The sequence below is a fragment of the Lonchura striata genome, chromosome 5 (assembly GCF_046129695.1).
Source record: "Lonchura striata isolate bLonStr1 chromosome 5, bLonStr1.mat, whole genome shotgun sequence".
NCBI lineage: Eukaryota > Metazoa > Chordata > Aves > Passeriformes > Estrildidae > Lonchura > Lonchura striata.
In genome coordinates, this window is record NC_134607.1 from 4,679,699 (window position 1) to 4,705,971 (window position 26,273).

Genomic DNA, 26,273 nt, shown 5'->3' on the forward strand with positions numbered 1-26,273 from the left:
ACAACTTAAATGAAAAATATAGTGTCAAAATATAAGGCATTTGAAGGAAAAAAAATATATTCAGAATATATTAAAAATTAAAGAAACATATATTAAAAATTAAAATACTTAAAAATAAATGTTTAAATTGCATCATACTTAAGATCATAAAAGCTGAAAAATACCACCCAGAAATTAGAAAACATTAAATATAGGAAATAAATTTGCCTCTGGAAAATAATTTCCAGGCATAAATATGTGCCTTTGTTACTTCAGCTTTTAGGGATTATTTCAGTCACTCATCCTAGAATGGTGACTCAGCAGGTAATAAAGAAACTATTCTATTTTGTGTCCCTGTTGCTTTGTCACCTCGGCACAATAAATACAACCTACTTTAAAACACGAGCAATCTTCAAAGAAAAGCTTCAGATGACTACAACAAAGGGGCTGGGGACCCTGTGCTGTAACAAGACAGGGCTTTCTAAACCACTTTTTATCTACTTCATTGCTGCAGGAAGGGGATGGCATTAGTTGGTATGAAATGACACTGTCTCTGAATTGCCTATTCCTTGTCTGCACTCCTCAGGAATGCAGAACCTCTGCATTCATTATTTCTATGCACTCACAACTGTTTATTCTGTTTTAAGACAAACTAGGCAGACGACTCTCTGAACTTCTGGATGCAAGGAGACTTAAAAAGAAAATCTCTTGTGCCTCATATTTGTTATCCATTGACATTTAACAGTTATTCCTGCAATCCTGTTACAGTCAGTCAGAAGTTGTGTTCTCTGCCTGTACACCTTCCTACAAAACCTCTACAGACATTTCACAAGGTCATGTTTAGCTGTAATTATGCAGCAGTTAGGAAGGTGCTGGCTCAGCCAGAATCATTCTGTCTCTCTTCTAACAGTAACACATTTTGAGCCAGGCAGATAGTTCTACAACTGTGTGTTTGCAACCACAGAAGCAAATATCAGAAGGCTGGAAAAACTCAATGCAATCCATGAAGGAAATTTTATGAAGACAATCATTTTAGTCAAGCCCTGTATTTTGAAATTAGGACAGGTTATGCGCAAAAATACAATTTTTGCCAGACAAAGGTTCTCTCTCTTGTGTACTATCAGTTCAAAACCAAAGTGTAGTTGTGCAATAAGCAATGGTGTTTTTGGAGCACTTGTGCAAAGAGAAGTTTGTCTTGGCTTTCACACCATTAGCCAGAATTTAGAGAGAGTTTCAAAGCAGTATTAACAGGTGAAATAGCATTACTTAGGTAGGCAAAGAATTCTAAACAAGGATTTGAAATGCCAAGTTTATTCATGCATCTCTAGCAGAACATGTGAATGCTGTTCTGTGCTCAGTGACAGTGACCACCCTTTCTTCATAAATACCTACTTAGAACTCTCTCTCTCTCAAAAAAAAAAAAAAAAAAAAAAAAAAAAAAAAAAAAAAAGCACAGTCCCAATGAGAATTATTTCATTACCATAAGGGTGTATCTGCTTCCAGAAATAATATTCAAACACAATTCACATTAACATAGAAATAATTGGGAACATTCATTCCTCTGGAAAAGCTGCAGAAAACTGGAGTCAATTATTACTGGGGAATATCTCACCCCTCATTCTTTCCAGAAAAAACCTCTGACAACTGCCTGAACCTCCCATTTTCATTCAACACACACTGATGGACAAGAAGCCAACCTGGAAATTCTCCAAGAAAAGGTAAGAGGTCAAGGTTAAAATGTTGGGGTTTTTACTACTTGAGCTGAAGGATAACCACATCAGACACCAACAGGCACATTCTGACATTTCCTACTGAGTTCCTGCAACTGGGCCACACTTACACCCCAGAAAGCAGCTTGAAATGTAATTTGCACGTTCTCTGTATTTCTGTGGAAGAAAAACATTCAGTTACAGAAACAAAACATAGCCAAGCTTTCCTCTTCCATTTCCTCATTTGAAAAACTAACTCTGGAGAATTTCACACTCCAACAGCAAGACTGGATATTGCACAGGGAGCTCGGGAGATGTTTAGGAAATTTTTAACAATCTTTTATCTTTCTATATTTCTGACTGCTGGAGCTGAAGATGCACTGCTGGAGCAGCTTCCTGAATGAGGAGTTTAACATTTAATTATGTGAGAAACGATATATTGGTGCTATGAAACAGCCATATGGAAAAGCAGCCTCTAGTAAGCAAGTTCTTGCACTGCCTACCTTTGTACTCTGTGTTTAAAACCTCAGTACCAGGCTTTTAACAAATATCCAGCCTTCTGGATTGAGGACTCCTTGCATGTTTTTATCCTTAGAGCAGAATGTCTTTTAGAAATGTAGAGTAGAATGTCTCATTCTTTCTCAGAGACAGCACCAGAGGCTATCTTCCACTGTATTATGTGCCCTCTTTTTTATGAATTTTTGCTCAACTCCCTACTTTCATTTTGCAAATTCATCTTCATATCCACCTTGGTGTATTTTACAAACATTTAAACAATTCTTCACTGAACTATACGCAATTCCCAGAAATTTAAGCAGCTTCTTTTCCATTCATGAAATAGTCAGTCTTTACTTCCACGTTTGATTTTCAAGCACCTTCAAATCTCTGACATTGCCCTACCACTGGATGCTCCTGTTGTATCTTACACACAAACAATTTTAGCCCACTTATGGCTGTGATGGCATTCTCTGCCCAGCAGCACACCTAGCACTGCAAATCCCCATCCATAGTTCCAGAACAGGAACATAACCTGCTCAGTCCCAGAGCAGCAGGGTTAACCAGCTCTCCTGCAGACCCACTGACACACCAAGGCTACAGAAACACAGCCAGCTCTCAGGGAGGGGTTAGCTCCACACTCACTCCTTGGTTTAGACCTCTCTCCCCCAACCAACACCTTCAGGTAAAAGCACCTCTGGGTAAAATGTTTTATATACATATATATGTATGTTCATTTTCCTCTAATCTCTAAAAAAGTCAGAGAACAGTTTTAGATATTCTGTCCAGAACTGAATTCCTGACTTACACTTCGCTTCCTAATCTTACATGGTGGATCACTTTCTAGCCTAGCTCAAGGCATGTTAAAGTATCTGTACATAAACTCATTTACTCCATTACTCTAATAAAATTCTTTAAATAAAAACATCCTACTAAACAATCTGGAAAAAGCAACAATGAATTCCAACTTTTCAAGGTCATACACAATATACAAAAATTTCAACACATTTTTAACACCTTGGATCAGACTATGCCATACCAATCACAGACCTGAGAATTTTGCAATATTCTTTTCATACTGAAAGTTAATTTTAAAGGATTATCACTTTAGAACAAGCACAGAAAACCAACAAAATCAGAAAAGCTCATAATCATAATATTAAAGGATGCTTACTGTGAAAGGAACACTAAAAATGACCCAGTAGTTTTAATTTCTCCCTACTTCTGTACAATTTGCAAATGAAAAATGTCTGGTTTGTACTAACTGCACATTTAAACTGAATTTTAGAGCATGATACAGAGCTGCATGGCCACAGTGAATTACCAAGAAGGAAAGCTTCTGGGGCTAACAAGCCCTCAGAGGTCAGCTTTGTGCCTCTTTATGGTGCCAGCTTTATAAACACCAAAGTTTGACAAGGTCTGCTGGCCTGGATGTTCTATGTAGGGAAGTCAAACCTGCCTCTCCTTCACAGCATGTAATCTTTCCACAGGGAAAACATGACAGAGAGAATCTTTACTTCATCTAGACTGCACTAACTCATCCATTCCTTCCACAGCTGTATAAGGAAGTTACATACTTTGATTACTAAAACTGCATTAGAAAAATAAGAATATTGGAGCTTTTTTCAAGCTGGGTAATGAAGTGATTTAAAAGTTCAAATAATCATGTTTTAAGTCCTGTAACTGGCTGCTTTTTACAATACAAGATTTATGAACCAACAAATCCTGGGCTACATACTATCCTTCTCTTTAAACTGATAGTTCTCTATTTTTCTTGGATGATTTTTATATCTATTATTATCTATAATACAACTATCATTTTAGAGCCAGTATTAAGAACAAACACATGCACTGATTTCCTGAAATTAACAGGAGGAAAGCCTTTGTTGAAGAAAGTGCAAGCCCATGCAAAACAAGAAAACTAACCAACAGTCCCCCTAAATCAAACCAATAGCCCAAAATAAACACCCAAAAACCCATTACTCACAAAAAAAAAAAAAAACAAACCAAACCAAACAAACAAAAAAAAAATCACACCTGACATGATCCCAGCTGTGCAAGGAAGAATCCATTCTCTTATCCTAAATTACTTCCTTCATGACTGCTGAGCTGAAGGTGACTACTAAATAAACATCTGAACATTCAGCTTTCCAGATTGGTATTACATTACTCTTAGCAATACTATTTTATACTAAAGCAATGTTTTGTAATTTTAAAGAAAGTCTTTAACAACATGAATAAGTGACATTTAGGTATTTGATGATTAAATAGATTTAAATTTGAAGCATTAACCTAAATATCCTAGAGCATTTCTAATAACTTCACTGAGCTGCCATAATTTCTGTCAGCATATGTAGTACTGAATGACTAATAAAATACCTGAATTGAAACTATTCCAGTCTAGCAGTTTGTATGATCTTGTGTTACCCATTATTCCGACAAAGGCTGAGTTCAAAACAGCAAATTAGTAGATCAGTTATAGAAGCAGAATAGTGAAAAAACTACCAACAAGAACACAATTGACAACATCACTCCACAGGAACTGGAAAGACACAGACAGCAGAGTTAATAAGAGGCTGAAATAGAAAGGGAAAAGGAGCATGCTATAGCAATCTGGCACTAGGTGACCAAAGTGGACAGTATATGGCAGGTTCTTAATCCACCTTCAAATGTTCTCTCCTCTTCCATGTTTTCCTGATTCATTAATTCACCAGTTTATTTGCTTCCTTTAATATTTTACAGGCTTATTTGACTCAAATGCTTCACAATCATAATCATATCACAATTTTTTTCTACTCCTCCACCTTCCCTCCCACAGCCATGTGCTTTCATTCCCCGTTTTGTTCCCACTATTTTGCAACGGGAGTTCCAAGGATCATGCACTTTACATTCACTTGTCAGGAGCAATCTGCAAGTCTCACAGAAACACTGCAGCTGTGCAAACACACATCTCTGTCTTGCCTTATGTCTTATTCTGCTTCCAGTCAGCTGGTAAAAATTAAGGAGTGCATAATGCAAGAAATTAGTTTTAAAAACTTCTGAGCAAAATTGATTTTTTTAATATTCTGTTTTATATCTATCACACAGTAAATTTTGCACATAACAGACCTGTATCATAAATCTGTTGATAATACAGAATACTAAAATAACTTTGTGGGAAAGAAAAGCTCACATATTAATTATATTTGACATTTCATTTTCTCTTCACTGTGTAAATGGATCTTAGAATAGGAAAACAAAGAGCAACAATTGTGTACTAATACACTTGAAAAAAATCCCTTAAAATACGAGGATCTTATTCAAACTAAGTCTTGGATTTAACTTCATGTTGCTGGTTTACTGAACCTTTAGATCAGCAAAAATCTGATCTACCTGCCTGGAGAATTGCCTGCCTTGGGCCATAGGAAGAAAAGGATTCGTTTTTTGTACTTGTTTTTAAGGATGCATTTGGATAAACTTCCTTTTATTACTCCTGACTAGTGCATGCAAAACCACTACAGGTGCTATTTTTACTCTCCTCTGCATTTTTAAGTGCACTGTCAACTCCAACCTTTGCAAAGCATTCCTCATCTGGTCTCAGTGACTAAACCAACCAAGTCTACAGAGTCAAGAGCCACTCAGGTGTAACGTTAGAATTAGGACATGCAAACCACACGCGTTCTCGTGCTGGAGTTCCCAGGAAAATAAGAAATAAAAATCCCGAGGTACTGTTCAGTAAAGGTTTTAAGAACAGAAACAAAGCTGTAACGGTTAAACATCATGTTGTGAGCTGTAGCCATTAGTCCTTAAAGATTTCAAGGAGCTGAAAATGGGAAAACATTCATAGTTAAGGTCAAGCATTTAATCTCATTTTTGTTTGAACGAAAAAGCTTGCATCACGTTTCAATCACAAAAAGCTTCAAAAAACTAATTAACCCCTCAATAATTCAAAGCTAGTTTTCAGTGCAAAATTACTGACTCAAACTGTTTTTATTACTAGCTTAATTTGCCGAAACGTTTCTCGGTAAAACCGCAGCCTTGGAGTGACCCATTTTCCAAGCCTCGCTGCAGGGCTTTTGCCGTGCACGGCTAGAACGGGTCTGCCTCTCCTCAGGGCCTGCTGGCACCAAGGCTGGGGGGCAGGACCATGCCAGGCGTCCCCGTGCCAGGCGTCCCCGTGCCAGGCAGGGCTCCCCGCTGACCTACCGGGATTGTGGATGCGATCCAGCAGCTTGACCGAGCGTGCGCTGACGACGCCGCCGACGTGGAGCAGGAAGCCTGGCGGGAAGGTGGTCAGGGTGAAGAACGGGAACTCCTGTTGGCATTAAAAGCAGCCATTCAAGCACTGCTGCTGGCTCCCCTGGAACACCAACACTCCCAGCCTCACGGACCCACCGGGTCAGAGATGCACACCTTCTACACGCCGAAAAAATACTTTTCCCCCACAGAGCCGTTTCTCAGCACAACAGAGATAAATAATCAAAACTTTAGGTATTTAGAGATTAACAAAATCTCTATTGATCCGCTTTTACCACGGCTGCTAAACGCCAGAATTCTTCTTTTGTTAGCTGATAAAAAGTGTTTTTCTCCATTTTTAGGTGTTTTTGTTACAACTGACTGCAGTTTGATTCTGAAGCACAAAATGAAACAAACTGTAGTCCTGCAAGAATGAGGACTGTCATACCTAAAAAATATCAAAGGACTGCTCTGCTCGTGAGCTCTAAATATAACAAGTAAATATGCATCTTTTAAAACAAAGCATATGTCTTGAAACAAAATTGTAAGTTCTTAAACTAAGATAATTCACTTCCAGTTCATAAGTAAAATGAAGAGTTAACTTTCAGTAACTGTTCCAGCTTTTAATTCATAACAAGGACAAAGTAAAAATGGCAATTTTTCAAGACACATATGATAAAATTGAAATAAAAATCATATTCAAAGAAGGTGAGCACCAAACTAGATTTTAATTGCTCCAGAGACGTTCTGTGATATGTCTAATATATAGATAATAGCACACTTATGGGGGAAAGGCAGTAATTCATGTTCAGCAATTCTAAATGCAGAAAGCAAAAAAAAAAAAAAACCAAAAAACAAAAAGGAAGAAAAATCATGCGGTCATGTTTTGTATAATCATAACTGATTAAATGGAACAAATAAACACCATATTTTTATATGAGAGAAAGTACGGGATAGGTTCCTTTCTCACATAGTTGGAAACAGTACAATTCAACGAGCTTCTACCTGAAGAGCACACATGCTGCAGATTCAGCAAGGATCAGGTTCTTCCAGCAATACATGGTATGAGAAGTCATCTTAAACTAAAGTCCAACGTAGGTTTAAAAATTAATACTTAAGGATTCTTGCCACCCTTCTTATAGGAACTCTTAAAACTTTTTAAAGGTCCTACAAACTTCAAGTTTTCTGGATTTTCATTTGGCTTAAACTTTCAAAATTAAGAGGCAAACTTTGAAATCAGCAACCATATTATCAATAACCAGAAGAAAAAGAAAACCAATCCAAAAAGCCAGTTTTGCTTTATGATGCAATTAAAAGTAGATCTCATCCCAGGATTCTTCAAACCTACTTGACTGAGTGTGGGTCAGGACCTGCAGTGCTGGAGACTGGGTCTCCAGGAGCAGAGATGGATTCTAAAGAGGGATGCAGTGAAGATTCCCCCTGAAAGTTCTAACAGATTGCCTTGCAAAGTGCCTTGCAAGTTATCAGTATAGTCAAAATACTCAAAATACTTGCTTTCCCAGGACTGCAGAAATCAATAAAGGAGTTTTCTGAGTGTGCCACCTATATGAAATGCCACTAAGCCTTTACTATGTTTACATTCTATATATACACACACTCACATTTACACTGAGCTGAAGCAGTATGGAGTGAGCAAAGTAAACAATACTCCATGCTTTAAAGCCTGAGCAAGTCCAATGGTTGTTAATCTACATGGAAATTCTGAAGTTTTTCCACTCTCTGCTCCTTTCCGTAAGGCTGTGTACTGTAAGTAATTTTAACATATTCACACCTCCAGTTTGCGGGATTCCCTACACTAGAAACCAGGAGTAAAACTTCAAATAATAACTTGGTTTTGTCTCAATAAATATATCAATACCCCCAAGCCTGTATTATGACACATGAGATCTCTATCATGCTCTATCAGTTAACTTGAGCCACAGACAAATCTGGGTAACACTCACTGAACCATTCTGACACAACTCTATCAACAATCTCTCCTTCATTCTGACACAGATGGAACTCCATCACTTCCTATGAAGACTTTTTTTCCTTTTTCTATTTCATTTATAGAGTTTTTTAAAAATTTATTATTATATTACTCAAAGACAAGTTCCAGCCTCAATTACATGTTGTGAACTGTAGTAGTTCAAAATTTTAAATCTACAGTTTTTTCTGGGAAAACAGAGATTTCAGGGAAAACCAGATGTAGTTCCCATATTATAAATCCCCACTATTACTGCAAAGGACTCCTTTACATCAAGGTGATACAATCACAAAGTATTTCACGATATCAAAAACCAGGATGATTTCAAAGCTACAACTGAAGATGGTCAATCATTTTACTAATTCACTACTCCACAGTCACTGATCGCACAGACCATGAAAGAAATTCACTTTTAATCCTTGTAACTATACACAGATTTTATAGCTAGTGTTTGGAGCAAGTTTGATAAGGTTACAATCAAATGCTCAAACACTTGCTTAATTCAATGTTTAAAGATGTGTAAACACACACATGTATTGCCAGTGCTCTTTTTTCAGTTCCATGTCATTCCCAGCCAAGCAGCATACGGAGCAAGGCTGCACACACCCTGGTGTCAGTGCCAGCTGAAGCAGCTCTCTGCTTCCCTTCCAGCCATTCATTCCCTCATTCCCATCCCAGCACCTCTCCCTGGGCAATGCTCACGTGTGCTCACAGAGCCTCTGGGGCTAAACCAGAGCTCCACATTCAGGTACTACTCATTCCCTGGTGAATTATTCTTATTTTGAACACATTAACTGAGCCACCCACAAGGTGGCCAGACAACCTTTACAGCTTTTCTTGACCTGACCTGAGGGGATGGGTGGCTAAGAAGTCACTGGAAAGAAAAAATGTTCAAGTAAGGATTTCAGCCAAACCAATCTCCCACAGAACTGCACTCTAACACAACAGATTTCCTGCAGTGCCCTTCAGAGATGAAGGCCAACAGATCCCCATTTTGAAAGGGCAGCAGAAGGGATCTCTCAAGCACTTGCAGAATTTAAAAACAGGAAGAACACAGAATTCGTCCAAGTGGAAGTGAGAGACACAAAATACCACTGGCAGCAGCTTTTGGCCATTTCTACAAAAATATAGGCTATTTTTAGGAGTAAGATAACCTCCAATTTTCCTACTGATGGAAATGCAGCATGTATTTTTTTAATTACAAATGCATAGAAAGACAGCTGTGCTACAGTTACTGTTGCTATCTACAGATGTCCAGGAAATTGCTAGCAGTAATTAATGTACAATGTAACATGTACCTGAGTTTTCCACAGCTGTATTTTCTACAGGTTTCTTTTCAGGGAAGAAATTGAGGAATATTACCCTTCTAACCAACTCTGTTCAGTTTGCAGTTAGGGTTATTTAATTAATACACTAAAAACACATTTGGTTAAAAAAAGCTGTTGAGACATGCAACTAAATCAAATTATTTTGAAGCACTCTAGCATTACCATACACCAGAATAATCTAAGACTCAAAAGAACTATTTGAGCAACCTGGTCTCATGGAATGTGTCCCTGCTTAAGGCAGGGTGGTTGGAATAAGATGACCATTAAGGTCCCTTAAACTCAAGGAAGATTCTGGGATTTTATGATACATCTAATACGTGTAAAACTGCACTATATATACTGAATTTATTCTTGGTTTTCCCAAATACTCACTATCCTAAGTAATCCAGACAAGTAAGAGTGCACTGTTTAAGTGTGTAATACTAAAACAGACTAAATAACTTAGAGATGTTATTCATTCCAGTTAACTCAACTTCAAGGTAACCAAAAGATGTGACACCACAGAGAAACCACATCCAATATGAAATTTTCAGAAGACAGAATGAACATATTTTTTATCAATTAACTGTCCACATGCTTTGCTGCTACATCATAGTCATCATCAATAACAGACTCAGAAACAGACACATCTCCACCCCATTTTACAGTATCTTTTTAATACTAGACAATATACAGACCTTATCAAAATAATGCCCAGATAATGCAAGCTCTAAAAATACATTAAGGGCTCTTAATTTATTTTTTTAATTGTCTTTAAAAAGCTTCCTAAGGAAATAAAATATCAGACACGGAACATCTGAAATGCTAGTAAAATCAAAGGTAAACAGAAAAAAAGGCTTGTTTTAAAGCATTCCTTCAGCCAAATTAAAAAATTAAAAGCAAAAAGCCATGGATGTGTACTCATACCTAAACTAAAATGTTAACTGAAATGTATCAACATGCAAAATACACCGATTTTAAAAAATGCTCTTAAAACCAACAAATTTAGAAAATTCTGCATATACAAAACCACAAAGAAATCTGCAAAGCCTCACAAAATAAAAATATCTTTCAGAAACTGCTTTCGAAGTGCCCAATACAAGAAGGGCTGAGAGAGCCACACCGTGTTTGAACATACCCGCCTGGCACAGAACCTACGGGGCGATCCTCCCTGAACCACGGAACACAGGAAAAAGAAGAGAATCATCCACTTACTCCAGACAGCAGCTCCCCTCTCAGCTTTCACAGCTGCAAGTCACTTTGCTCCCAACTAACATACATGCTCCTATGGCATTGGTTGAGGTAGTCAGAAATTGCAATAAATTTATTTCTGAGTATGAATATACTCACATTTCTTCCTTCAAGACACCTTATTATCAACATTTTGATCGAAGCAGTATGTAACTTATAAAAAAAGTTGCAATTACTCATTCCAAATGTAAACAATTGATTAAAAACTCTGTTTCATTATATAGTCTATTCAGTATAATGAAAGAATGGCATTTTTAGTCCAATAGAGGAAAAGTTTAAATCTATGTATGCCTCTTCCTGCTTGGCAAGTAGTTCAGTTTCAAGTTCCCAATTAAAGGCTACCTTCTGCTCTATGAAATGGGGTGCAAGGTATCAACTCCATTCCCAAAACCTGAAAACTTTTCCCAAACCCAAATGGGATTTTCACCTTGTTTAAAGCTATGCTAATGTTTCTGAATTTGGCTTCTGTAAAAACTTTAGCATCATGTCTTTACTCAAGTGTTAAACTTAACATACATCAGTACCTTTCAGAGACCACACAATGGTAATTCCTCCTATAACTTCTTAATACCACTGGAATTACTTGAGTGCTGTGCACAGTTAATTGCTCCACTTTTCCCAGTGCTTTAGTAATATATCAATATTTAAATAATTTGTGTATAAAAGGGCTATTAAACAGTCAACACTTGTACTAAGTTCAGACGTAAAATTACATCTTTTCAAACGGAAAGTAACAGCAAACATGAACTTACTGCAAGATAAATTTTCACTTTAGTAGACCAGAAAAGAAAGTATAAAATGCCTTACCCTTTGTTCCAGAGCTGACTGAGTCTGTTGTCTTAAAAGAGTTTTAAATGGCCCCCCTTCTTTTCCAGCACTCCCACTGCCCATTCCTAAAGAATATCAGTACAAATGACATTCAAAGAAACATATATTATAATTTGTAATCAAAGGGTAATTTCAAAATAGATAAAAATTAGTCATTGAAAACACACCAATTATCCCCATAATTTTAATTTTCAAGGGAAAAAAAAAGCATCAGAAATTTAATTTTGGTTTGAGGGTTGTCCTAGATTTTCCTTTTCACACAACTAGCAGTGATTTTATAGTATTTTAACAAACCCTCCCAATCTAAGATTTTTTTCCTGCTGTTAACCTGAATTAAAATCAACTTTAAAATATAAAAACTTAGAGATGGGGATTTAAAATTCTTTCCTACGACATATAACTTTTTTATTTTCTTGTTTTTTGCCTATGATTTAAATATAGATTTACTTTTCACATAAAGTTGTTCCATAACCAGATTATCTACCCTTATCAAAAAGAGTCTCTCTGTAAGACTACTCTATAGCTGTGTACCTCTCACAATATTTTTATTTAATAGAAGTAATAAAAATCTGGTTTTCGGAGAGTTTTAGATAAGTAAATCACCTTTCCTAACTACAAGTAGGAGACTGTACACATAATTACAGCAGCAGTTACATAATGCATGATTTGGAACAAGAAAGGCAATGCATATCCTTTGATTTGAATATAAACTCTGAAAAAAATTACAAATCATTTTACACTGTGAAATACTCACTCATCTGATTCATTCAAATAAGCGACTACTTATTTGGGGCTACTACTGCTCAGCATTTAAAACTACACTTATTTGATTACTATATTGGCACACACATAACCTGCAGATTTACACAAGATAAACTCCAGTTTTGCATCACATGATAATTCTCTTTTTCCTCCTTTCAGAGTTTATCCTCCAGCCCTCCCGCCTGACCACAGGAGTTTTTGTGCAGAGAAAAATGATCAGGTACATGAACATCTTTGCTGGTCCCCTTGATAGGGCGTGCTGAGATGCAGGTTATGTGTCTGACAGTGACCTGGGGCTCTCTGCCCACAGATCACTCCATGCCAAAATTGTCTTTTTCCTAAAGTAAACACGGTGCTAGCGAACAGATTTTTTTGGTAATATGTCATGCCTATAAACACATTATCATTGCTATTCCTTATGTCTAAAGCCACCAGGGCCAGCATGACAAAGCAAAAATAAGCCCCTAAGCAGCAGAGGAAAGCAGAGCGTAAAGAACAAAAAGGTGTCAGGAGCAGGATGAAATACAAACACCAGAGTGCAAACAGTTAGAAATGAAGCCAAGATTTTCTTTTCCTGAATTTGTAACTAATTCAACATAATACTTCCTTGTTAGCTTCCTTTTTCTTCTGATCAAGAATCTGATATGGATGAACAAGAGTGTAAATATATATTGAAGTGCAGTTATTTGTTTCTACCAAAGACTGGGAGATCTAGAAATAATAACCTAAGACTTAATAATATATGTAAATTCATTCCTAACTTCATTCATTCATTTTCAAGAGTTACTAAGCTACCATTACCATGTAATTAGATACAAAACCACTACAGTTTTCAATGAGTATTTTTAGCTGTTCTTGGATAAGGAAACAAAACTATTAGTATCTGTATAGTCCCATTAAACAAGATTAAATTGCTTTTACTATTTAGCATTGATTCTAAACATCACTGTCAGGGACTATACAATATTAAATACAGACAAACATAGCATAAATACTACACATGAAACAAACTCAAAAATTACAAACTAACCGAAAGAGTTTCTACAAAAAAAGTGAAGTAATATCGACAACTATTTAATTGAAATCTATAAAAATAATCCATGTCAGTGGAATGAAAAAGTGGGCAGTAAAAACAAAAAGCATGGGCTTTGTTTAAAAGGTTAAATTAAAAAGCAGAGTTGGTAGCATCTGACAACTATTATTTTAGCAAATTATGAATGAATTCACGAGCAAGTGCAATGAGCAGTTGCTGCATGCAAAATGCAGGAACAACAAAGTGAAGAGAATGTGTGGGATCACAAATAAAGTACATTATTTCAGTCCAATTAGCAAAGGATGTTTTTCAAGGGTAAAGAAGTAATTCTGTAGCATACATAACATTGTTTCAAATCCTCTAAGAAGTTCTGAAGGTGTTTCAAGCTTCTGGGGCAGAGGTGAGAAATGGAATGCATAGTCATGTAGCCAGCAATTTTCAGAGGCTAACTGAGCAAACCCAGGGTTATAGAAGCATCTGAATGTTAATCAAATAACAACATTTCCTTAAAAGCTTGTTTAAAAGGCCATAATAGATAGATCCTACCAGAAGCAGCCAGAAGCAGCTCTTCAGTGAAAGAAACACTTTTCCTCAGAACAACTGGGCTGACATGGCTAGAGTGTAGAGGTTTAATGCTAGACCCCGAGAGGAGGAGACAGGACTTTTTAAGATGTGGGGAATCACAAGAGAGTGTAGGGGAGCTGGGAAACAGGAAAATCCTAGGTCCCTGTGGGGAAGGTGCTGTGGAGGAAAGTAATAGAGACAAAGATGTAGATTCGGAAGATGACTAAAGAAACGGACAAAAGAAATCAAAATGAAGCATTTTTGTTTTCTCTAAATGAATCAACACTTACTGCAAATTACTTCTTGACATACAAACAAATGGAATGACAATACAGCTCCACAACGTACATGAGAAGCGTGTTTTTAAAAATCATTACTTGATTAACTTAATTTTGAAATTAATTTTTTAGAGACTTGGTAATTAAACATTTTAAAGGTCGATCAAAATTTGATAGCAAATAGTATGGAGTAAAACCCAAACAACAGTCTTTGCACACACTTAATCTGACTACTTGCATTATCTCTGTAGAAAAAGTTATTTTCCAAAGAGGCCATGGATTTCTAGAGTAATAAATCTTGTAGAATTCTAAGTTCCCATCAAGTCTAAAGGAGTTCCTACCTTCTCCATTTCCTCCAAACATATGCTATGGCACATCAGAATGTATTCTGATTAAAAAACATCATGCTTTTTGTCAGCCTGATTCTGTTAATTTGCGGTGGCAAAAAATATATCCCTACTCCCAGAATTCTAACTCCAACCCTAAATTCAGCCAATGTATTTACAGATAAGAATGGATAACACAACACAATTGTATTTCACAGAAGACATCAAGGTAAAAGTCTCCAGATTTGGAGCTATTGAAAATTGGATGCTTAAGCAGATCCAAGTTTCAACTCCAGTGTTTTGTTACTCATACTGGGAAATTGTGGTATCTGCACTGTTTCTCCAGGTTAATCTCCCTCTCAGATACGTCAGCACACTAACTACCTGGCTGAGAAATAAAGAATATAATGTACTGCAGAAATAGCAGGAAATACTTATTTTTTCAAATCAGCCAATCTGAGTAATGGGTATCTCGAATCTGATAATGTTTGATGTATCGCATGAGAAGTCTGCATTTCTTTAACTACTAAGATCACCAACTTACACACTGAGATATTTGAACTTGGTAACAGCCTTGGGAGATAAAAACAGGTCTAAGCATATACAGTAACTGTTAACAACATACTAATTTCGTACGGCATGGAAGTGTCTTCTGCATATCATCAAATTTTGGGTAAAACTCATCAGGTGTTGTCCTTTCAACCTATTAAGATCCAAAACTGAGTTTGTCATAGCAAGATACAGTATGTTTAAATGTAACTAGAATTTCCTCTTTGGACAAGCTTCAGTAGCACAGTTAAAAGCTGCCAAAAAGACAGTGCTAATAAGCAAAACTATGCCCACAGTTTGCTTTAATACTAGAAAAATAGCTAAAAAATATCTTTACATACTTGAAAAATCCCGACAAATAAGAGGCACCAATGACAATCTGTTTCAGTTCTGAACAAACTGACTAAAGACAACAGGATTTATCCACCTACCTAATATTGCCAGGAAATACATTAGGCTGCTGCTTTAAGACCTAACACATCCACAGTGAGTTGCCACATGCCTAAATTCACAACACTTACATCTACAAAGATGATCACCTAGGTTACATTTAAATCCTTACATGACATCATCTTTACCATGGAAAATCTGATCAAAAGAAACAGGTTTTCAAATATTCTGTAAGCCAAACACCTGAATTTGGGGTGCTCATAAAGTAATAAGCATCCAATTATATCTGTAGGTCCTTTAAATGAGTGACCTCCATAGGTTACCCAGAGGACAGATATCCTTGAAAAAGGACAAAAATTAAAGTGTGCTTTTTTTGCTTCTTTGTTTTAAAAATGGGAGAGAGAAGACAGCAATAAGAAAGACAGCCTGCTAAATGGGAGTATTTTTAACACATCTAGGGAATAAACTGCATGAAATATTTAATACAACTCCATTTGAAAGCAATATTCAATTTATCTGCTAGGAAAAATTCTTGAAAGGAGTGCTATCAAGTAAAGCTGAATCAACTACCTTAATATGCTTAAAATTTGACTAATTAAAGAGAGCCATGAATGTTCTGGGCTTCAAACACCACAATTTAAAACACCATTTAAAAACCAACTACACTTCTACAATCAACTCTACAAAATACTTTGCCCTGTGGGGGCAAAATTCACAGTATTGGTCATACAATAAAAAATAAACATACAGGAATTCTTTGAATTTTGCTGACATCATTACTGACATGATTCTAACCACAGACTAAAAAATAAGAAGGGAGGAAAAAACAAGTTGAAAAAATTATGATAAAGCAATGGAAAAAGAAAAACGTTTTTTGAAGATGGCTGGATTACTTCTAATGTAATTTAAGGTACTTTGAAAGTGTATACTGTGTATGTAAAGCTATTTCCATATACCAAGAGAATAAAAAGACAGTGGCTGCTACATTTCTAGTTTTGAATTTGCAAAAGGGAGTTCAAAATTAGGTAAACGTAGGCAGTAAACTTAGGGCACAACACAGTAGGCTTGAAGGTTACATAGTTTTAGTAACACCATCCTTAACATATTGTGGTGAGAAATACACTCCTAAGATCTATTATATGAAATGGAGGAAATAAGGAAAAGGCAATTACTTAGAACTCCCTTAATGCTCTGAGATGTTTTATTTTGACTTGAATACAGTTGTGTTACAAAAGTAATTTTCAACTTATCCCAGACAGTGGAAATAAAGGCAGGATTGAAATTTTGACCCTGCAGAAACCCTTTAGAGCCTGAGGTGTGCTGTGTGAGGTCTCCAATTTTCACACCATTTTGATAACTTAAATACCAAAATGCAAAAAGGGGTTGAGTGAAAATATAAAAAGAGAAACACAACTTAAAGAAAAAGTGGGTGGAAGTGCCTTACCAGTTTTGGGTGTCAAACTCAAATCTGTGTCAGAAGAAGAGGACTGTCGACTGTAGGACTTGGAAGGTGAAAAGGAATAAGTTTGGTTTTTCAGAGGGGTGGAGGGTCCTGATGAATATGTATTGGGATTGGGATCTTCATTGAAAGGAATCCTGCCAGAAGAAGGTGGAAACATATTCAGTAATCCTGTGCCAAAGGACCTGGCTGACAGCAGCATGATCCAAACACCAGGATGGGACTGGGGCAGGGCCAGCAGCTATTCCTTAGATGCGAGGCTGGGAATGAGGCCAGAGGCAAAGAAATGCTGTTTTACCCTCTCAGCATCCTACACAGAGATGCTCATCATCTACAATGAAACAATTAAGCCAAATGAAAGGCATGAGATGTGACAAAAAATTATATATATATGCAAAATAAAAAAATCGAAAAGTTTATGGCTTAAAAATCTGGTCAAATACACAATGCTTTGAGTTAGTTTAATAAAGAAAAAATGATTTCAAATTACAGCTGTGTTTATACATATTGATACACTTATGTATATACACGTGCATTTTAAGGTAAAAAAAACAGAAAAAAAGATATGTTTCCTTATCCTATAGCATCAGCAGCATGCCACAGCTAAAAACAGAGCAAAGAGGAGAATCTTTATGGGAACAACTCTATTGACAAACAGTTTATTTATGCACAGCTTGACTTACCTGCTCTCTAAAACCATCTCTTCCACAAATGGCACAGACCCTTCCTAGAACCATTTTAAAACCTACTGTATCTGAATTATGTTTGAAAGCAGTTATGAGCACAAATCAATGTTTCCCAGTTCCATCACCATGGTTTTTTTTTTAGTTAATTTCACAGGAAGCAAGAGCGTGTCAAAGCGAAGAGCGTGGCTTTGTGGAAGAGACTCCGAGGCATCTCCAAGAAACTATTGTGCATTTGCTTGAGCTGCAGCACCCTGGCTGCTTCTCCCTGCTGACAGAAGGTGTGTCCAGCAGGAAATGAGGGAAGGAAGACGGGTGGTACCTGCCTACCCTGCCTGCCTGCCTGCCCTTTGGGAGCACTGTGCCTGTGGGCTGCCTCTCCCCAGCTGTGGAGTGTGAGCAGTCTCGTACCAGTGTAGATGAGAGTGGGAACAGACACAGAGAAGTTCTGAGTGAGTCGTGAGCCAGTAGCAGTGTGAATTGGGCTGTTGTGGGTCGAGCGGCATCCATGGCTTGGCGGATGAACCAGCGGAGACCTGAGAGAGTTTGCAGCCAAGGTGGAAGAAAAGAAAACAATACATACAAACAGGTTGCAAAGTTATGTTATCAATGGTTTCAGGGAAGTTTAGATAGAGGAGATCTCTTACTCTAAGCAGACTCTAAGAATTTCAATTCCTAGCATGCAAGAGTCCAGATGAAATAAAAGGAGGGAAAGGAAGAGCTTAAGCACTTGCTTGTGACTGCATCATTGATTTTTGGCAACAGGCCGTCAAGTTAGTAAAGCCAAGAATAAGAAGAATCAAATTAGTTGGTTTTGCTGCCTTAGAGAAACATTCCCATTTTTTGAACTGAGAAAATATCCATCACTGAGTTGAACGTGGATAATTTAGGAGGTGGAATTTCCACATTTAGCTGCAGAGTGAAAGGCACTGGTTTATTTATGGGTGCTTTTAAAGTTGATAATTACCAGGTCTTCCTTTTTTGCTTTTAAACACCATGCTGTTGTTCTATGCTGCACTGTATCCAGAAGTTCTTTTAAAGGCAACTTTTTGAAATCAAGACAAGTCAAACAAGCTATGCCATGAAATAGAAACCAGGAATTTTTAAAAGTCAGCTCGTATTTTGTAAAATTTTGCAGTGCAATTGAAGTCTGCACAACAAAAATGCCTCATCTCTATTGCAGTGACACAACATTTCAAGTTAATGAAAATGGCTACTTAATGCATCTAGAAATACAGGATATGTAATACACTTCTTCTTGCAGTTTTTTCCTTCTTGGATTGCTCTACCAAACAGAAAATAACTAATTTATCCATGCAAAAAAGGAGCAACAGCTGAAAGAAGACTGCAAGTATATTTCTATTAATTTGTATGCATATCAAAACACTGCACTCAAACTGTTTAGTGCTGCAGCATGTATGACCAAATTACAAAATTCTAATTCTCAGAGTAAAAAGATCTCTCTGCAAGTTCACTGTCTACCTCTTCTGCCATAGTCCTATTTGTTCCACATCAGTAAAAAGCAAAGCACACAATAAAAGATGAGGCCTCTCTGGGGTCATTGTCTAAATCACTGACAGAATAATCAGAATTCAAATTTATCTTCTCTTACATGCTTTATATAAATAAACTTGAACCAAAGGTATATTTGTGAGACATCCTCACAAAAATGTTCATTGCACAAACACAGCATCAAAGCAGAACTAAGCACACTTAAACTGGTGGATCATAAACCAAGGATATGTAGTACTGCTGCTACATAAATACAAAGTCATCTTAAGTAAGAATTACCACTCCAGCTTCTATATAACAACTCATCCAACCTGAAACTTTTCATAATTGTGGAATATAAAACTTATTGCAGACAAATAAAACTACAACAGAAAAACAAATTCTGGGGAAAAAAAAAAGAAACCACACCGGTTATGAAAAACTGCATGAGTATGAAAGGAAGAGAAGTGAAACTTGTTTCCCTCCAAGCTACTAATTCATACTTACTCCTTCATTTCTTTGGATGGGGAGTTACATGCAGGTAAAAATGCTGATGTGTTACTTAATTTATCCAACGTGCAGGCTGTTCCTATGGCTCTCACTACGAGTCCAGACTCTCCCTCCAAATCAAAACACTGCAAATAACCAACAACAGCATTTCCTCTCATTTCAAGCACCTTCAGGCCAATCTTCCTCTGCAATTCACCTACAAAACAAAAGGTAAAGAGCTCAGAGTTGCAGTGAATTTCTTCTATTCTCTTTTGTGGTCTTTGACTCAGCTTTTTGAGTGTGAACCAAGTCAAGAGAACAGGTAATCAATCCAATCCTACACAGCTAGGCCAAGGAGCCAGTCACAACTTCTGTCTCCTACAACATTGTGTGATACCAATCACTTACACAACTTTTTGCTTTTTTCTCCAAATCCATTTTGATTGCCAAAGCAACATGTCATTTCAGAGGTTTTTCCCACTAGCCTTTATTTCCAGTAGGCTTTTTTTTTTCCTTTTTTCTACTTATTCAGAGAGAGAGAGGTTAAGATGTGTTGTGGAACTCACGTGAGTTTCTAAATACTTCATATTTAATACCTCAATAATATTACATATATAATACTTCAAAACAATACAACATCTTTAAAATGAACAAGCATCTATAATTTCTTCATTTACCAATTTATTTAAGCATATTTCAACTTATTTCCCACTTTTTGCCCCTCTACTGCAAATCAAACACTACTACTTCTATTAACTGCACACAAGGACTGAAAGACTGTGACTATAAGAAACTGGTCTGTCATTAATGTTTTTTTAGGAGACATCTTTTATAGACATTAATGGTTCTGTGTAGCTGGATTGCCTTGGTAATAACTAAGGTAGAAAATATAATCTCTCTCCTTACAAAAATGGAAGATTTCCAAAATCCTCTGTTAACAAACTGAAAAATCCTCCCTGTCACAAAGGATGGCCTAACAGTCTTAATGTTGCTGCTGCTGAGAAATCAACTAGAAAGAAATGGCCAGAGAATCACAGAATTTCCTGAGGTGGAAGTGACCCACAAGTACCATCTAAGTCCAACTCCTGGCTCTGGTTTTTATTGCTTTCTTGAAGCATGATTCCAAAATTATCAGCACAGGTTACTCTTGTAAACTTCTTAAATGAAACCATGGCTGTAGTCTTGAAAAAACTCTAAGACTGAGATGGAGTATAAAAGTTTCTTTTTAACTTAACACAAAATGACAAAAATCTGTGAAACAGCCTGGATCACTCTCAGAAGTTCCAGATTTCTTCAAGATTCTTTGTGTGATTACCAATAAAATATATTGCAATAGCACACATTTTATTATATGAGATGAAACAGTATTCCTGTGAGTTTTTTGGGGTTTCTATCCTCTTATCTCTGCCATGAATAAAATCTAGCAGAATACTTTATCCACCTGAACTATTTATGCATGTCACTAATTATGCAAATATGGATTCTGTAAACTAATACGGGGGCTATAGTAACAAAAATGTCCTCATGTTAGTTACGACAACAGTTTAACTTTTTCCCTCACAGCATGCTGACCTTCCCAATGAAGGCACTTCTCCACAATCTTTTTTGTTGCCCCACTTACTGAAGATCTCAAGACACCTTCCACTAGCCCAGGGTGCTCAGAGCCCCATCCAGCCTGGCCTTGGACTCTTCCAGGGATGGGGCAGCCACAGCTGCTCTGAGCAGCTGTGCCAGGGCCTCGCCACCCTCACAGGGAAGAATTTAATCCCAATATCCCATCCAAACCCACTCTCTGTCAGTGTGAAGCTGTTCCCCTTGTCCTGTCTCTCCTGGCCCTTGCAAATAGTCCCTCCCATCTTTCTTGTAGCTCCTTTCAGACACTGGAAGGCCTCCAAGGTCATCCCAAAGTTTCTCTTCTCTCTCCTCACAGGAGGTGCTTGAGAAACAATGAATGAAGCCTGACTTCCAAGAGATGGGATGAGTACCATAAGCACTGATGCACTGTATCTGAAAAAGTGCCTATTTGTTCACATACTTCAACAAGTTCAAAGAGGGTGAAGTTCATTTCTTTAATTGTCTGAGTCAAAATTCTAGTGATACTCCTCATATGGGTTAAGAATATCTTGGAGAAAGTTTCACAGGTTTCTCTGACCTTGCTAAAAGCAACTAAAACATTATTCAGCAGCATGGCCTCCCCAAAAAGTGCAAAAAAAACCCAAAAAAACAGTAACACTGCCCATCAGTTACAAATATGTAATCCTCAGAAACAGAAGAGACTGTGTACCAAAACAAATCAACGCAATGAACAACAAAGCTCCTCTGCACCCCTGAGGCAGGCAGCTACTGAAATGCTGCCAGAGCACTGTCAGAGTGCCAGGGAGCCTTAGGGGCAGGGCTGGTACCTGACATGAGCGAGATGAGCCTCTGACGAGCCTCGTTGGACGCCCTGGGCGTGCGGATCCTGTCGATCCACTGGTACTCAGGGTCCTCGTTGACCACCAGCTCCTCCACGAAGCCGTGGATGACGACGGCTCGGTAGCACTTGGGGATGGACGTAGCTGGAACAGACACACACCGAGATGGCAGAGACAGGCCAGGAGCCCAGGACAGCCAGAAAAATCTCACATCACACAGCGACAGATTGCAGACAGTTTCCCAGACAATTTTCTGTGAAAATGTGGACACACCCAGGAAGTTTTGCTCGTGGAATCCTGGAACACTGATAAGATAATTCTCCAGTGTACCAGTTACAACATGTACCACTACGAAACCTTTTCACTTTGGGCCTCTTTAAAAAGATATGGACCCAAAATAACACCAGGTGTGTATGTGCACAGGCACTGAAATGCAACTTCTGGACATTAAAAAATCCCATCAGTTATTTGCATTGTTTTGAAATGTCAACAGTAAAAATGTGTTATAAAAGAAAAGCAATTTGTGTCAATGTTATCTCCACTAGGTTTATGCAATGAGCTGGTAAGAGAAGGGAGACAGAAGAGACATAGAAAAGAAGGAAAATTTTTTTTGTCCAAATTAACTTTTTTCCTCTACTTACTGCAAAAAAATTTGACTCCACAGGATGACTGCCTAAATCTGTTTAAATCATTGAAGAGATCTACTTTCACCACCACGTTGATCTCCCCACGTATACCTATCAATAAAAAACCACAAAATACCAGAAGTTATAACAATATAACTGTATCAATACAAAACTAGACCTATAAATTATTTCCTGTTATTAGTATTTAATACCAGAGGAGCAGGAAACCATAGCCTTGCCTCTCAGGTCTGCAGAGACACTGGCTCAGAGGAACTTTCCAGTTCTGCCAAGCCTGTGAGGCTGAAGGAATGAAAACAACACTCCTCAAATGCCTATTTGCACCAAACAGAACTTTGTAATATGAGACTGGGGAAAGAGAAGCCATCAGCCTCTCGATGCTGCAGTGGCCTATGCCACTCTCACTGCTCAATTTCCTCCCTGAAAAGATTTCTAAACTGCAGTAAAGCTCCTCTCTGAAGTTCAACCCCAGAAGAAAGATGTATGGTTCTTGTTACAACCACAAAGTGGCACAGCAAGTGTTTGCAAAATACTTTAACTGTGACAGTAAATATATAAAAAATAAGGTATTATAGTCCTTTTAGACAAAGGTTAATTTTCAACTATGATTATACCTTACTAGAAATGAAGTATTTTCTAACACAGAAACATTTCTTTTTGACTTCTCTCCTTTCCTGTTCTGAGCTTTTTCTTCTTTTTCCCCACCCAGTAACAAAATCATTTCATGTATTATAGGTTCTGACATATTGAGGACGAAACTTCTTGATAAGTCTGATCTCTAGTGTCTTCAGAAGCCTTTATCACATCAGCATGTGACACTGAAACAGCAGCACTGGATTTTTTTGTTCAACTGACATTACTGCAATAAAACCAGCTGCATCTCCCTTCCAAAATGCCAACAGGAAGAAGTCTTCAGTAATTATAACAGAAAATATCTCAGGGTTATAGGTTTTCACAAACACTCATGTTGAGGTGAAAGGAAAAAAATGTAATACAAACTTATAAACATTTTATTTATTGTTTTTTAAGGAAGCATCAATTAATGTTTGCCAAGAATCAAGATAATTGGAATGTAGTGCTATGAGCATGAAAAGAGAAGAATTTCAATTCTATTCACATAGAAAAAAGTTATGAAATACCAACATATCTGGAAAAACATAGAGAAGTCTAACTCTAACCTACCAGCTGTACACATCCTGAAACAAGTGTTTGCGTCATTTAGCTCCAGAAGAAAATGTGCAATAGGAAAATGTGCATAGGATTGAAAGGTAATTTAAAAAAACAATATTATTGCAGTATTTCTTAGTATTTTTACTCACTATAACTAGTTTAAATGCAAAAAATAATGTGCATCAGTTATGATGAGCATCTGCTGAACACCACTGATTATTTCCCAACAATGATTTAGAATTAGCTTTGAACATCATTAGGTCATTTAATTCACCCTGAATAATGAACGAGGGGGAAAATGGCAGCCACAGAGATGGTATTCAAGGTATTCAAGCAGCAAAATAATTGCTTTAAGCAGACACTGGCTCTCTGAGACAAAAGCTGTTGCATTAAAATCAAAAGCAAAAACATGATTACTTTTATCTTCTCATACCTTCAAGACATTCTGATGAAATCCACCTAGCACTGAGAGCACTTACTGCAGGGAAAAGGAATTTCATCCTGTTGAAGATATCTCACATCCTTGTCCCTTCATCTCAACTGAAGTTTATCACAAATCTCAGGAAGGCACACTTCAAGTAACCCCAGCAAAATTACATTTGTTTAGCAAACAAATGGTAATTGGACAATTACATCTGAGTTTTTTTTAATCTGAAATCTGCAGTAGCTAGTGAAGATTTATTCCCACTTGTCACAAGTCCTATGAAAGGCATCCTGCCAAGCACCAGCCTTTACTCCCCTGCCAGAAATTTTCTCATGTCAGAAAACAAGGGGAAAAAAGCCAGGAAAGTAGTTTTCCAACCCCAAAATTCAAGTTATTACAAATTTCTGAAGACAGCTTATGAGATGATACAAAGCAGATGACATTCCAGACATGTTTTAAATGAGCACAGCTTACCATGAATGGTGTCATAAATTGGAAACCACCCCGAAATAACCGTGGCCGCCTCGCTGTAGAGCAGAGGATCAATATCGATGTACACCTTGCCAATGGCATCGTTGGCACTGTACGTATCGTGATCGAGAACTGTGATCTGCAGAGGCTCATCCTGCAGCTCCTCATCATCCACCTGGAGAGCAAATATTAACAGGAATCTCAGTACTTAAAAGTGTGCAGGGAAGCGCTGCTGAAAAACCAACGCAGAGGAGAAGAGAGTGAGTAATGAACAGTGACCTGACCCAGATAAATCTGTAATGTCAGTTTCCTGAAGCTAAACAACATTCTAAAATTCCAAACAACTTTCACTCGTTTTGGTTTTATCCTTCAGAGACTGGTGAGATCCTGGAAACAGAGCTATCACTGGGAGAAGAACAGAAAAGCACCATTACAGAAATTATTCATTTTAAAATTCCACAATATTTTAAGTCACACTTAAAATATTGTCCACCTATAGACTGTCCACCTATCTCCACAATACATAAATTAATTAATTAAAGAAGAAGGGAAAAGAAAGAAAGAAAATTTAAAACAAAATACCTAAGAGGACTATTATGCACTGAAGTTTATGGTGTTCTTGTGACTGGTCAGTGGCTTAAAAGCAGGTATTTTACACAGCCTGCAGTAAAAATTCAATAATTCTACATATGCAATTTCCTAAACAAATGCAATAATCCATCTACAGATAACAACTATTTTCTTTTAGGACTAAGCCATTCCACGAATTTTTGTGTTCAGTGTCACAAACCAAGAATTAAGTTTGTTAACTGCAATGGGATGACTCATCTAAGTGTTTGCAGAGTTGTGATATTGCCTTAGAGCATGATAAATGAACCAGAACTACACGTTCAAGTGTTACAATATCTATTCTAAACATAATCCTCATTCTTTTAAGTAGCAAAAAAAATGAAAGAAACATGTAAACACTTGTTCAGGGCATAATGTCAAAGGACATCAACAAATTAGATCCTGGAAAGCAACAAGCAATTACAGGAAAATGCTGAGTGCCCTCGTTATTACATAAGGAAATGAGAAGAGAAAGTGTCTACCAATTGTTGTCCAAGCTCTTTATTTTTTAATCTCCACACAGGAATTTTCCATTTTCTCCTCTGCATTATCTTTGCAACCAAATGTAAGACTTCAAATACCAATTAACTTTCCTTGCTCAAAATTAAAAAAAACCCCACAAGAACACCTGTACTTTCATATATATGCATTCATTTATACATACTGGTAACTGTACTGAAAAAGCCTAACCTCTGCTGCCTTTGCCCCACCTTCACTGCAGCACTCTTTTTTCTAACTGAACACCA

At 37.2% G+C, this 26,273-nt stretch overlaps 1 protein-coding gene across 26 annotated transcripts in view; it reads right to left on the bottom strand.

Moving 5' to 3' along the window:
• Positions 1–26,273, bottom strand: part of C2CD5 (C2 calcium dependent domain containing 5) — a 59,175-nt gene that overhangs the window by 29,407 nt on the left and 3,495 nt on the right. For 6 of the 26 annotated variants that reach the window (XR_013339980.1, XM_077783218.1, XM_077783215.1 and 3 more), the window contains exons 3-11: positions 24,922–25,093; positions 22,851–22,946; positions 22,198–22,353; positions 19,814–20,012; positions 17,118–17,269; positions 11,751–11,836; positions 10,831–10,863; positions 6,369–6,477; positions 4,563–4,628 (exon numbers count right to left, since the gene is read on the bottom strand). Coding sequence is in view for 25 of the 26 variants with exons in the window: in XM_077783218.1 (XP_077639344.1) it covers positions 4,563–4,628; positions 6,369–6,477; positions 10,831–10,863; positions 11,751–11,836; positions 17,118–17,269; positions 19,814–20,012; positions 22,198–22,353; positions 22,851–22,946; positions 24,922–25,093 (1,069 nt within the window). In the remaining variant the exon portion in view is untranslated. Of the gene's footprint in view, positions 1–4,562; positions 4,629–6,368; positions 6,478–10,830; positions 10,864–11,750; positions 11,837–14,112; positions 14,308–17,117; positions 17,270–18,226; positions 20,013–22,197; positions 22,354–22,850; positions 22,947–24,921; positions 25,094–26,273 lie in introns of those variants that run through there. The other 20 variants (XM_021529964.2, XM_077783216.1, XM_021529962.2 and 17 more) reach the window with 14 other exon arrangements.